The sequence below is a fragment of the Micropterus dolomieu genome, linkage group LG22 (assembly GCF_021292245.1).
Source record: "Micropterus dolomieu isolate WLL.071019.BEF.003 ecotype Adirondacks linkage group LG22, ASM2129224v1, whole genome shotgun sequence".
NCBI classification, from domain to species: Eukaryota; Metazoa; Chordata; class Actinopteri; order Centrarchiformes; family Centrarchidae; genus Micropterus; species Micropterus dolomieu.
Window position 1 is genome coordinate 29,829,724 of NC_060171.1, and position 14,032 is coordinate 29,843,755.

At 42.3% G+C, this 14,032-nt stretch overlaps 1 protein-coding gene across 3 annotated transcripts; it reads right to left on the minus strand.

The window, feature by feature from the left end:
* Nucleotides 1-770: 770 nt before the first annotated feature.
* Nucleotides 771-13,213, minus strand: klhdc4 (kelch domain containing 4). Of its 3 annotated transcripts, none has more exons than XM_046036558.1 (14): nt 12,926-13,213; nt 12,501-12,592; nt 12,062-12,140; nt 11,637-11,735; nt 11,049-11,185; nt 10,608-10,700; nt 9,253-9,415; nt 9,070-9,148; nt 8,740-8,948; nt 7,434-7,662; nt 7,159-7,347; nt 6,832-6,951; nt 5,802-6,010; nt 771-823 (listed from the first exon to the last, which is right to left on the minus strand). In XM_046036558.1, the coding sequence occupies exons 1-13, from the start codon at nt 13,022-13,024 to the stop codon at nt 5,838-5,840; spliced, it is 1,761 nt and encodes a 586-aa protein (XP_045892514.1). In that variant the 5' UTR covers nt 13,025-13,213; the 3' UTR covers nt 771-823; nt 5,802-5,837. The 3 variants fall into 3 exon arrangements, with proteins under 3 accessions (XP_045892514.1, XP_045892516.1, XP_045892515.1); XM_046036560.1 differs by lacking the exon at nt 771-823 and adding an exon at nt 2,606-4,885 and having other exon boundaries at nt 5,810-6,010; XM_046036559.1 differs by lacking the exon at nt 771-823 and adding an exon at nt 2,606-4,942 and having other exon boundaries at nt 5,810-6,010.
* Nucleotides 13,214-14,032: the final 819 nt, after the last annotated feature.

Sequence of the window (14,032 nt, forward strand, 5' to 3'; positions counted from 1 at the left end):
TTTAGTTTATATTGGTCGAGCAACAGTTTTCTGCCTTGTGTGATTTCGTAGTGTATTTATCTTTTAAGTGTCTTGCACAATGGCATTAATGGTGTTGGAGGGAAGAGGAGTGAATTAAAATCCCTACTCCACCTTGGACCTCCTTATTTGAGTTTTTTTTGCGCCAAAGTGAACCACTTAAAAGATGTTTAGATCTCAGTGTGGGCAGAAAGGAAACACCAGGTAATATACATGTTACTAAATTTTAGATTAACTCCCCTTAGAAAGTCTGCCCCCTCCTACCTCTCCCTGACTGTCCTCTCATCCTTCCTCCTCAGATCACAAAGTCCCTTCCTCTCTCCCACTTCTTGCCGTGTCCTCTTTCCCTGTTCAGCTCCTCCCTGCAGCTGTCTTGGCTTTTGTTGTCCTTGTCCTTCTGTCTGCCAGTGTCTGAGAGAGCTAAGCCAATTCCAGCCCAGATTACAGTAATAAAATCACAGTGAGGCTGGGGATTACGGCTTAGGCCGTTAAACACACTGGTTGTAGAGGGGGTTGGTGTGGTGGCAGAGGATGCGAGAGAGAAGACTGAGCAGGTGAATGAGAGGGCAAGTGGGCAAAGGCGCGGTTAATGTGATATCCTGACCACAACCAAGGGCTTAAGATTTAAAGAAGTTAGTAACACATTTTTATGTACCCACAAATTGATGACATCATCTAAACAGAATCAGAGCTAAGAAGGCACTGACAGAATCATCATAATGATTACTTGGTCATTACATTATATATATACATATACACACACACACACACACACACACACACACACACACACACACACAAACACCTGTGGCCCTGGAAGTGATTGGAACACCTGAACTCAATGATTCAGAGGGATGTCCCAATACATTTGGCAAAATATCATTTATAATATATATCTAAATAACATATTGGGGTTTCTATCCAGAGGGCAAAAGGAAACTCTTTGGCCACTTTGACATTCTCATCCCAGATATCCTGACAATCAAGAGGGATTCAGTTCTTCTACATATAGAGACTTTAATAGTACCTGTCTGACAATTTATTCTTGCAATATAAAAAGGTACACAAAGTAAAGAAAAAGCTAGAAATATCCCCCCTGCCTCGAACTGACGTAACCGTATTCTACAAGTTTCTCTCTCTCACACACACACACTCACGACAGACGTATCTCTGACGATTACACGCTACGTGCCCCCACGTCAGCATTGCACCCAAAAAAATCTCTTTAGTTATTTATAAAATCTTTTTTTGTCCCGGAGTTAAAATTAAAAAAGGGGGTCGCAGGAAAGAGAGAGAAGACGGGCGGGAGAAGTGAATGAGAGGAAGGCAGCCTCATTCTCATCCATCTCTCCTCCTCCTCTATTATTCATCAGCCTCTCCTCATCCCTCGTTCAGCATGCTGATGGAGGATAAAATAGGTCAGAGGGATAGGCTGGTGCTTGCACAGTGACTGATGTCTTCCCTCACACATTGTGCACTCGTCCCCTTCTCGTTCCCTGCATCCCTCGCTCCTCCTCCTCTCCCCTTTCTTCCCGGCTGGCGCCGCTGCTGTCTTGTCATCCCTTTTTCTCTCACCTGCTGTCTCTCTCTACCTTCTACTCTCGCCAACACTGCTTCCCCGGCTCTCCACCCCCTCACATCTCTCTCATCTTTTGATGATTCCTGAATGCTGTCACTCTTCTGCTCAAATCACCTTCCTCTCGCTTTCTCTCTTCCCAATCTCCCTCTTGCTTATTGTAGCGGAGTAAAACTCTCAAAGAGGACATGTGTTGCTGCTAGCTAACTGCTGGGGGCACACCAAATCATCATATCCATGAAGCAGTCTTCTTGCTACAGAGAAAAGAGAAAGGCAACTGTGCTATTTAACTTGGCCAGGGCAGTAGCAGGGACATTTATCACCACAACAGTGTAATGGTTTACAGCACCAACACGACTCTTCTGCAAGGAAGAAGCAGCAAAAAGGATCTAATGTACAACATAAGGTCTTTGGAAGAAGTTGGCCTGATATTCTCAGTATGGATGCCATGGCAGAGGCTGCAAAGAGGCCGAAGAAGAGAGTAAGAAAAAAAAAGTGAAAGTGACCGGACGTGTTACTCTTTACAAGTTGATGTTAGCAAACTTACTAGACAAGAGTAGTAGAAGAGTAGGCAGGGGCATTCTTTCTGTTGGACTAGTGAGTTATTTTGCTCGGTTTGGCGCTGTCGCACTTGCTTGACGTTTGGCTGTGTCAGCAAAGTTGGTGACCTGCTAGTTTTTGATCATCATGTAATCATAATAAATGCAAGTGTATAAGTGTCCTTATTTATGACAGCGCTGGAATAAGCTGAAACGGTAGGGGGGACCATTTCATTTTTTCCAGTCTTAACACGCTTAAAGCACTACATTGTTAGTTTTGCTTGCATATCCCCTAAATAAGTTGCCAAAGCAGTCTAGTTCTCCACCAGTCTGATTGTCTGCCCTGACCAAGATGTCCAGCAGACGGGGACAAATCCTATCTAGAAAAACACAAGTACATGGTAGAGTGTGGATATTGGATTTATTCAAAATTATTTGGGAATATTCAGTGTTGAAAATGAGATTCAGCAGATGACATTTGCAGACTGTGGTTTAATTAATTTTTCCATTAACCATTTCCATTATTCTGATGCATAATCAGGTTCATTTGCATTTCTTTCCAGTTTTGTATCACCACATTTCTAAGCTGTCGTGAGCACAACAGGACCATGTTTTTTGTAAACTGGGGAACAGTGTTCTGTGGCAGCAGGAAACACAACTACTTGTGGATACATGGGAGCATAAGCAAAAGATAATAACCCGTTTAATCACCAATGGGCCTTAAAGCTGCACTAATTAATATACTAACAATGCATCAAATAAGTTTAAGTAATGTGAGAGGTACCGCTGGTTGTGACAAACCCAAAGAGATTTATCCCCCAGCTCTACAGAATGTTTCAGCGTCTTTCAGCTCGCTGGGCCTCAAGAACATTTTCGTATTCTTATCTGAACTTTCTCTGACTTTATTCCATACGGTGGGCTCGTACGAGTGTGCCACCTCTTTGTTGTGACAGGAAATTGATTTTACCTATATGTACTTTACCTATATAACCCTGCATGTGTTTTTATCTTATGAACTTGACACTATGTGTACCAGGGTTTGGGATAGAATGAACATGTGTGAGATTGTTTAGTCTTATACTTCCTGTCCTGCGAGTAAGGAGCTTCCACTGTGGCTCAAGGCTTTTCTTGTAGACTCCACAATTATCTCCCACTGTTAAATGTTTTAGTTATCTGTTTATCTTGTTCAGATATAAGGCTACGCGTCCTGTCCCATATGTCCGGACGTGTTCATTCATTAAAATGGCACCCAAGAGTAAAAGAAGAGCTTTATGAGGTCTATGAGTCCTGCTTTTGGAGCTTCATAAAAGAAAGTCTATCATTTTTATCAGCATCAGCAGTGGAATTAAGGGAAAGTCGTCTTGGATCGTGTATCTGTGTAAGTAACGGCTCGAAAAAGTTTCACATCTTGAAAAGGCACCGCCCGTGGTAGTCTAAACCATGAACACCTTTCATCTGTCTCTGCCAATATATCAACACGCTGTCGACTCTCTTCTAAGGGCCCGACGTGGTAAGACATCCAAAAGATCACACTCCCAGCTGACCTTATTATATAGAGAGACAAATTAACCTTTAATTAGTGCATCATTTAAGTCATTTGGTAGTTAGAGATGTTCATATTGATATTGTAGCATTGGATGGTAAATGGATGGTAGGCTATATGAATACATTTAGAATTATATTCCAATTGCAGAGTCAACCAAGATTTGTCAACATAATTATGAAGTGTAATTTATATTTGATTTTCAAAATGAAAATTGCTTCAATGAAAAATACAATCCATTAGTGAACAACCTGTGATAAACTGGAGTAAAGCAGCCGTCCTCCTGATCAATCCTGCACTCCATCTGGATTATAGAAGCTGAAAGTTTAATTCTGTTCCCCCTGTTTTCTCTGTCTGTCCTGTCAAGTTTAGCCTTTTACTGCAGGTTTTGTCCCACGATATTTGCTGTGACATTACTGCACGGATGGAAACGTTTAAATGAATGACAGCAGCCTCTCGAATCATCAAAGTAAATTGTTAAAGAAAACACTGATACATTAATATAACACACAAGAAAGAAATCGCCTGGCCGGTAGAGGTGAGATAAAATGCCTATACAGGTGCTGGTCTCTAAATCTGATAAAATAATTAGCTGGTGGGGGGGCGGATGGATGATTTAGCCTATGCATATAAATATGTGTTCTGTTAATGTCCGAGCCGATCCGCCCATCACACCAATTCAGCTGCTATAACCGTGACAAAACAGTTCAAAGAGCTGCTGAAGTCAAAATATTAGGCTGTAATATGAACCAGAGCATACATACCTGATCTGCTGTGTTTCATGTTATAATAATAATAGTGCCCATGTAGTCTGCACGTCATTCCAACAGTAGTGTCCTGTAATGACTTAGGGCAATATGAGATAAATATTACTGTCATTTTGTAAAGGGACTGATGATGAAACGCTCATCTCATCAGGCTGAGGGTTGAAATGATCTCCTGTTTACAGGCAAAAGGCGCACCGCAAAAAAAAAAGTAGTACTGTGCAGCCTTGTGAATGATTATTAATGTTTATTGGAACCTCGAGATGTTTCCACTGATATATAATGTTGACAGACATGTTTCTGGATTGTGAAGAAATTATCTGTAGTCTTTAGTGCCAAAAGCTGGTCTGCTGCTCTGACAGAGATCACAGCTCCGAGGAAAGGAAATCTCATTTCGTTAAATTCCTGTTTCTTCGACTCCTCTCTCCTAGCGTCTCCTCAAGGACTGAGGAGGCAGAAATTTGAGAAATGATTAAGGTCCCTTGTTTCCAGCAGCAGGCAGCTGTTTTCACAAAAAAAAAAAAGGCACTGATAAACCCACTGTACACAACCTGACCCGCACCACATAACATCCTAGCTGGTGAACGTTGTGGAGCATTTAGCAGCTAAATACCTTGATATGTTTCTCAGGAGTTCTTGGACATTAACAGTACTAAAGGGAGAGTAAATATTGGACTTTTTTTTCAGGCTGCCAGAGACACACCTTCAAATGGATGCTAATGTCACTGTGCTAGACGTGGAAATACACAACTGTCTGCCAACACATTCCCCATCTCAACTTTATAAGATGATAATGTCATTGTTATGTGTACAGTATGTTTTGCTGCCCACCATTAAGCAAAAAAAAAAAACCTCTGGTACTTCTGGTCTGTGTAGCAACACAGCTCTCTGTGCTAAATCTGACAAGTTTACAAATAAAACACCCACTTTGACTTTATTGATTGGATTTTAGGCCTGTAATAATAATTACATTCGCTCTCACACACCCCCCCCCAACTAAGCTGCTGTTTTAACCCCAAAACCACATGCAATTTAATTTCAATGCTCAACTTCTCCTTTGAAAACTAATTTCTGCTTTACAACACTGACCTCAAAATTGACCGCAGCAATTTAGTTTTAATTATTAAGTTATTTATTATTTTGTGAAGTCGCAGAATAGAGTTATTTAAATGAAAATGAATGAAAAGCGTTATGCTCAACAAACCATTATACCACGTCTAAAACAGTCCATATATTCAAATTTCATCAGTTGGTAGGTTTTTTGAGAGTTCACTTGAATTTCTGAATTACTGGCAGTACTGTTCAAATGACATGATTTGTAAAAAGGTAATTACAAACAAATTTCACACACACACACACACACACACACAGTCGCTCAGACAGTTTGGCATCTCCCACTACTGGTCTTCATAGAAGACCTTTGCCATGGCGAGGGCAACCTTGGCGACTTTTTTGTCCTTGGCTTCGGAGCCCATGTTGGCACGTGCCAGTCCCACCCAGTACTGCTCTGTACGGAGCTGGTAATCCGTCACTGTCTCTCCCTCCTGCACTGCGGGGAGCTCTTCTTCATCTGGAAACACACAGGTAGAGAGGTTAAAGTTGCTTGTAACATTTAAAAAAATCTTTTTCTTTTCACAGTAAGTCACAATACAAGGACCCTGAAACTGAAGGTGGTAAATGGAAATCAATCATCATGTTTTTTTTTATTTTATTTACACCGGTGCTTTTCCAACCGTGACATGTGAAAATGCCTATAGTCAGTAAATCATTTGGTCGGGCCACCACTTTGATTCATGAAACTAATATATGGAATAAAATTTGCTACATATATCCAAGGTCCCCAGAGGTAATCACTGGGTTTAAACATACTAGAAGGAGTTTTTAACTGGTCATGAAACAGTCTTAATTTCATACTGTTTCCTCTATATGACCTACATAAGCAAAAGGGAGCATCAGCGAAAAGATTGGCTATTTCTGTAGTTATTCAATTTCCTGCAAAATCAGACTAAAGGATTTACGGCACGCAGACTGTCAGAGCCTATGTTTACATTTTACTGCAAAGTTTTGCAGTGCGTAGTACCGTACCGCCAGTTCAAATAAGGCAAGAGGAGATTTTTCTTTACTAAAAAAATACAGCAATAGAGCATGGGCGAAAACACAAGGCCTTTAGCGCCTAGCGTTGCCTACTGACACTAAAACAGATTTCCTATTACAGATGTTTTCCCGTGATTGGAAGGTTGGTTTACCTCATATCAACATCTGGTTAATGTCAAGCACACCCTGATCGAGATGCCTGTGCTTGCTGCGCATTGTAAGTCACATGAAATGGTAAACAGGAAGAGAAAGAGACAGAGAAGTGTAAAACAGTGAAGAGGCCGAACAATCCCTTGCCTTCCTCATCCTCGCTTTCCTCTTCAGACTCTTCATCCTCTTCTGCTCCTTTCGCCGCCTCCTCCTCCTCCTCCTCCTCCTCATCTTCTGACTCAGACTCTTCGAGCCACTCCTGTGTCTCTGCAGAGAGAGAATCATAAATCCAAATGAAACCTCACACCCCTCTCTCCCATCTCATCATCCCCAACTGCTCTTCTGCGTCACAAGATATTTAAACAAGACAAATCAGTGTACCGGCTGCTGTAGGACGACCTGCTGAGCCGACACTGAATAGGTTTCATATCCTTTCTCATCTACATGTGTTATTAACACGTCTTTGTCACTCACTTGGGTCCATTTCAACCAGAACCTCCCACTGGTCCATCTTGTGGAGGTCCAGGCAGTAGAAGTCGTTCAAGGTGAACTGGCGGTCGCCAACCTCGAACATCCCACCGTATAGGAAGAGCTTGCCCTGACGCACTGTTGCCATGGCACTGGACCTCGGGCAAGGCTCCACCAAGGGGGCTGAGGCTGAACCTGAGGAGATAAATTTAACAACCTATCAATATTTTTTCACATCTTTAATTAGTTTTGTGAGTGTGTTTGTGTGTGTGTGATCTTGCCATCCTCCTCCTCCTCCTCCTCATCTTCCTCTTCCTCCTCCTGAGCTCCTGGGATCACTTCCTTGATGGTCATCACTGTGCCGTCCTCGGTCACAATCTCCTTGATGACCTCAGTGGGTGCTTGAGATGCCGCTGCCGCCGCCCCCTCCTCCCCCTCCTTCTCTGCTCCCTCTCCCTCGGCTCCACCCTTCTTCCCCCTCCGTCGCTTCTTCTTCTCCGACTTATTTCCCTGGACAGACAGAAACAAAAACGATCGCAGACCGAGGTCGAGGCAGTAAAGCACCACATCATATTGTAATGATTTGGATTTCTAGTCAGGACTAGTGGATTTCAAAGGACAAACTTTGACTATCAAACTGCACTTTAAATGCCTCAATAAAACAATGTCAGGCCTAACTCATTCAAAACTCAATAATGACAGTGACCATTTAAAGATTTCTCAAAGCATGTGCCTTTTTAAAGCAATATGTATATGTATTTAAGCAAACGGTAACCTCCAGCTCTCGACTGAAGCCAATGCGGAAATCACTTTACCTGCATTCTTTCTAACAACCAGCAGGGGGCGACACCTCTGTTTGTAAAAAGAAGTCCTGTTCTATTAGAAATAATGGTAAAATGATCCTACTTTCCACCTGACCTCAGTAAACACTTTCATAATGAGCTGATGGTCTCAGTCGTTAGTTTCGAGTCTTCTTAAACACAGCATGATGTTCCTTTAGTAAATGATGGTCCCATTTAGAGGAAAATAGACCGGAAAGCAGAGTATGCTCTAGGACGGGACTACCTTGTGATTGACCTTGTGAGTCGCTACCACGGCGACCTGTCAATCAGGTAAAAGTGATTCGTATCCATTGCCCTTTGTAAAGTTAACTAACGCCGTTGAAAAAGCTTATTAGGAGTTGGCTGTACACTTTTCAGGTAGGTACATTTTGTTATAAGCCTGTTTTTAGCTAGCTAAAATTACCATCCTGGTTAAAATAACAGTTAACCTGAGTTACAGCTAGCTATCCAAGCTTGCTAGCGCGCCGTCTCGTCCAAATATTTTCACGTCCGGTGCATGGTTGCATTAAATCAACATGGCGGCGGCCAAACTGCCAGGCACGAGGCTTCAAAACAGCCGTCCACAAACCAACGGGTGACGTCACAGTGACTATGTCCACGTCTTTTTGAAGTCTATTATTTAAAGTAATAGGTATAATAAATTAGTAAGGTGCATGGATGTATGAAGTCTCATGTATTTTTCCTGAAACACATCATTTAATCCAAACACTCACTCATGCAGCAGGTTCATGGCCCTGTAGCTTACCCTGAGCAGGCCGGGGAACCATCGGTTCTTCACGGTATCATAGAGATAGAGGTCGTTGTAGAAGTCGCCCTCCAGTGACTCCTCCTCTTCTTCATCGCAAACCCCACCAAACAGTACCGCCCGCCCCGCTGGTGCCACGGCCAGAGAAAAACCCGAACGAGGAGGGGGCTTGCTACCAGAGGGGTTCAACCTGGACCACGACCACTTCTCTGGAGGACAGAGAAACAGGCAGGATGAGTCACAAAAAATAAGGATAACAGCTAGATGATTTCTATTCGTGTTATCGCTTGCATTGTCTTAAATGTCTCTAATTGTGACGTTTTTTTGTACCTTGGCCATCTTTGCCCTCTCGCTTCAGAAGAAACATGTCAGAGTGGATGGTTCCCTTCTCTACATCCTTCTTCACTCTCTAGTAAACACACACACACACACACACACACACACTTATCAGGCAGGCACAAAAAGTAATAAATTATCAATAGGGGAGTGGCACACATGCCCACACACACTCACCACTTTAGAGTATCCCCCGTAGATGATGACACCCGTGCCATCAGGCGTGGAGGTCATCTGACAGGCCGAGCGTGGGGAGGGGGAGGTGCCCGACGGAGTAAGGCGTGACCAAGAGAAGGTGTCCAGGGAGAAAGAGTACACGTCGTTGTAGTAGATAAAATCCCTGCAGGGGGAGGAGGAGTAAGTAGGAGAGGAAAGGGCTGCAAGTGAACCAAAAATGGAAAAAAACAGAGGGACACTGAAGGAGTGTCAACTTGATGACCTGTTGCAAAAAGATGATCACTTCACTGAAGCTATGCCAGACTGAATACTGAATCAACCATCTTATTACATGACAGACTTTAAACAGCAGGAAGAGTTTAACAACCTGAACTTCAATGCCAATGTACCCATACACTACATACATCACCTTTGTCTGTGTTATTTTGTACCAAATGATTTTCACTGAAAAGAGCCGTCTGCTGCTGCTGGAAACAAGGTTCAAAGGTAAAGGTAAAAATAAAACGATGAGCTGAAAGACACTAAAATGTAGAGCCGAGAGGAACTGCAGCTGCAGTCAGGTGTGTATTCTTGGCGAGTTTGTTCTTCTACAAGTGTCTCCCTTCATAATGCAGACAGTCATTTTACCAATTATGCAGCTTTAAATTTTAGATACACTATGCCTTTACCTGCACATGAAGGTTAATGACATCCCATTCTTAATCTGTAGGGTTTAATATGGAGTTGGCCCACCCTTTGCAGCTATAACACCTTCAACTATTCTGAGAAGGCTGTCCACAAGGTTTAGGAGTGTGATCATGGGAATCTTTGAAAGCTGGAGACTTCTGCGCACTGTGCGCCTCAGCATGTGCTGACCCCGCTCTGTGGTACCAAAGTGGTAGGCCACATTTTATATGGCCTACCACTTTGGTTACCACCACTTGGTTACCACTCTGTTGTTCCCAATCACTTCCCCTTTGTTACAGTAACACTAATAGTTGACTGTGGAATATTTAGTAGTGAGGAAATTTCACGAATAAACTCCTGAGAGCCACCCATTCTTTCACAAATGTTTGTAGAACCCGTGGCCATGGAAGTGATTGGAACACCTGAATTCAATGATTCGGAGGGGTTTCCTAAAACTCTTGGCATTATGGTGTATATGTAGTGTGTCTTACTTATACAGCCAGTCCATGAATGTCCATATGAATAAATCCAAATTATGAACAGATGAAACTTTGGAAATTTGGAAAAGTCTGTCTCTCTTCACCCATTACAGGTATCAAGGAAGTGATGATGTAACCAAACACCTGCCCACTGTCTACTCCCTTAAAGATATATTGTCCTGGTTTATTATTCTGTAACCTTCTGCTAACCTGGTGCTCTCATGGAAACCTCCAAACACCAGCAGCTGTTTCTTGCTGAGGACCATCCGGTGGCCACTGCGACCTGAAGGACCACCAGGCGCCCTGGAAATACACAAAACTTATATAATTTAACTTAAATAATTTCAGATCACTGATGTTTGTAAAATGATAATTATAAATACAAAGTAACCATCCACAATGCAATGCACCATGGGGCTTGTTTTACTTAATCATGAAGCTATATATTTTCTATTAACTAAGCAATCAACTGATCTGCTGATTAGGCTTGCATTAGACAGAACAAATTAAGATTTCCTCATCAATTAATTTAACATAAAGTTGTATTTCTGGCCACTCTCACATCCCCGTATTCACACATTCAATCATTACTTCCATTTATTCAGCCCTCTGTTCATCATTAAATCTATTTTTATGACCGTCTGCACGTACTTGATGTTCTCCCAGGTGTGTGTAGCCAGGTGCAGCACCCAAAGGTCCTTGTAGTGGTAGAACTGTTCACCGTTAGGAGAGGCAAACTCTCCGCCAAACACCCAGAGCTGACCCCCACCCTGGGGAACTACCACCGCCTGAAGGGAGGAAAGGATGGAGGGAAGGAGGAGTGAGACAGAATGGAGGAAGAGGTCTGCGTGTACAGAGTGAGATGAGGAGGTTTAATGTCCTCAGATTTAATTGGTTTTCTTGCAGCAGCCGTGATGACTTTGCTGATAAGCTTCACCGAACGGGTGGTACGGCAGTCTGCCCCCATGTGGTTTAAATGAAGAATCACATAATTGAGTAAGGACTTCCATGCAAAATTATGTTCCAGCAGTGTGGCACTACCAGGCAGGGTCTATTAAATATAGCTGTAAACTCATTATGAATATCGGCCTTTTGATTAATACTAGTCATGTGATCCAAGTGCAGAATGCGGTGTTTGCTCGCTGGGTGTCAAACTGTGCAGAAAAGCACTGCGATGTTTCAATGTGAGCAGAAATATTAACACAGTGTGCACCAAAAGAATCCTCTTTGTAGGCGTACCTGATGAGAGCAGCGGGGGGGAGGAGGGTTGGGGATGTCTGATTTAACCCAGCTGTTCTTCTTGATGTTGTAGAAAAACAGATCGTTGTACAGGTACGTCTGCAAAAAAATAAATAAATAAAGGCAACAACCGGTTTTTAAATTAAACATATGAATCAAACCTGATAAATTCATAAACAGTTACACAGTTTTACCAATTGTTTAGATTAGGAACAAAGATGGCTTCTACTTTACAGAAGCTGCAAAATCCTGCCCCAGTTTGTGGCTGTGAGTGAGCTGGTGGACACACAGATTAAATGTCACCGCGTTGAACCATCAGTCAGTTCTTCATGTTCAAAAGACACATTTGGAAAGCCTGCATCCAAAGTGACACGTTTCATAAATTGCTCACACAAAGAAGCAGTCATTAGCGTATTGTTTGCTACCTTCTTTCCATTGAAGAACTCTCCCCCAAACAGGATGAGTTCATCTTTCTCAGGATGGGAGGAGAGAGACGCACTCAATCTGAAAGACATGAAAAAGACGTGAGAGAATGAGAGACGTCCAGCTTCCTGCCATGGCTGACGATTCATGCATAATGTCCCAACCCTGAAACAGCTTCTAACTCATTTGTCCAGTACTTTGGTTTATGACCAAATACCTGCAAAATGAATGACGTTCCCATCAGCCTCATCTGTACTTTGACACTTTGTCTCGTATGTCATTCAACTGTTTAAGCTCTTGATGAGTCAGCTGACGATCTTGCACTGCTTTATGTTTGATGTGTTCCATTATGTTCTACGTCAAGTCTGTATGAGCTCTGTGTTTCTGCTGCAAGACACATTTCCCAACGGGGACTGTAAAGTTGAAGATGCAGCCCTTCACCTTGGTGATGGAGGCGGACATGTTGTCTCTACAACTTGGGTCTTCTTGGCATCCAGATTCTGAAACTCAGCAATCAGAGCCTCCAAATCCTCCTGGAGACGGAGAAGGAAGGACAAAACGCAGAGGAATGTAAATGGCTTACAAAAATTAGCTAATGTTGTAAGTAATAATGCAGACGGTTTTGTTTCCTTGCACTAGTTTTGTTTGACAGTTGAACTTGCTACGACTTGCAGTAACGTTAGACCATGATAGACTATGCAACAGACCAGCTAACTTAAGTTAATCTTATTTTAACAACATTTTAACAGTAATTTGCACAAAGCTACAAAGCTATTAGCGCGGCACAATATCCTTCTTATGTCATTTGAAAAGTACAAATATGAACAAATAAGGAAGCGTTAATCTTTGTGTCACAAGAGTGTTACCTCTTCTCGTTTGGACCTCTTTGAAACCTTTTTCTCCATTTTGGCAGCCGTCTTCTCGGCTCCCTTCACCTTCTTTTCTTTCTTGCCTTTTTTGCCCATGACGACTGTGAGTGTACTGGGAGATGTCGTTCAATTTCCAGGGGGTCTGGTCCGAAGTCGGTGTCACATGGAGATCCAAACAAACTCGCATGCCTTTCCTTTGAAAAGTGAGATTTACTTCCGGCAACAGACGGGACGTTAGCGCGGTGTGAGACTGCAACAGCGCCCTCCAGCGTGTCGGAGGACATCTGGAACTCCTTGCCATTGAACTCTAAACTTTGACTTTCTAAACCACATAGACTGGATATAAATATATCTTATATCCTATATATAATAGAGTCTGTGTTATAAACCGATTGCAGCAAGTCACCACACTGAAAACACTCAAACACAAGTGAGAAATCATACCAAGTTCAGTGACCTACAGAAGCCTGCTCCATGTGTTATCTCCCAGTGGGGACTCATGGTTCAATATAATTTATTTGGAACAAAGAGCAGCCAACAAAAAGAAAGCAGTGGTGGGAAAAGTGAACATTTTGCCTTGTTAATAATATCCTCTAGATGTAGCCTAATGTGTGTTTCACATAATAAATACACACATACATGTACAGATTCATGTGAATATGTATGCATAATATGTGTGTATGTAGGGACAGATAAATGCACACGCAAAAAAAAGAGCGGTTTGGTCCCTATTGTTTAAGGACATGTACCATGTAAGCATAATGTCAATTGGAATATTAAAACTAGATTTTGACATATGGCCCCTGTACAGTGGCTCAAGATTGGGTAAAAAAGCAGCAGCAGCCTTAAGGTCCTTACTGTTTCAGTTTTTGATTTAGCTTTGTGGTGCACATTACCAAACAAATTTGTGATGAATGAAATTACAAAATAAATGCCACACAGACAATCTGAAGGTTTCAGGGACCCCTGAAATCCCTAACCCTTGTAAAGCAAAACAATGATGATTATGATGATGATGATGATGATGATGATTAGCACTGAGTGGCAATGTAGGTATTTACACACGCTATGTTCCCATGTGCATTAATTGTTCGCGTGTTTGAA

Bases quoted from the DNA above. Each gene is read 5' to 3' on its own strand.
- klhdc4 (XM_046036558.1), bottom strand. From the start codon at position 13,024: ATGGGCAAAAAAGGCAAGAAAGAAAAGAAGGTGAAGGGAGCCGAGAAG. The intron at 12,141-12,500 runs GTGAAGGGCTGC...CATGTCTTTCAG, and splicing joins TGTCCGCCTCCATCACCAAG to ATTGAGTGCGTCTCTCTCCT. The intron at 9,416-10,607 runs GTTAGCAGAAGG...CTCCCCCTGCAG, and splicing joins GGTTTCCATGAGAGCACCAG to GGATTTTATCTACTACAACG.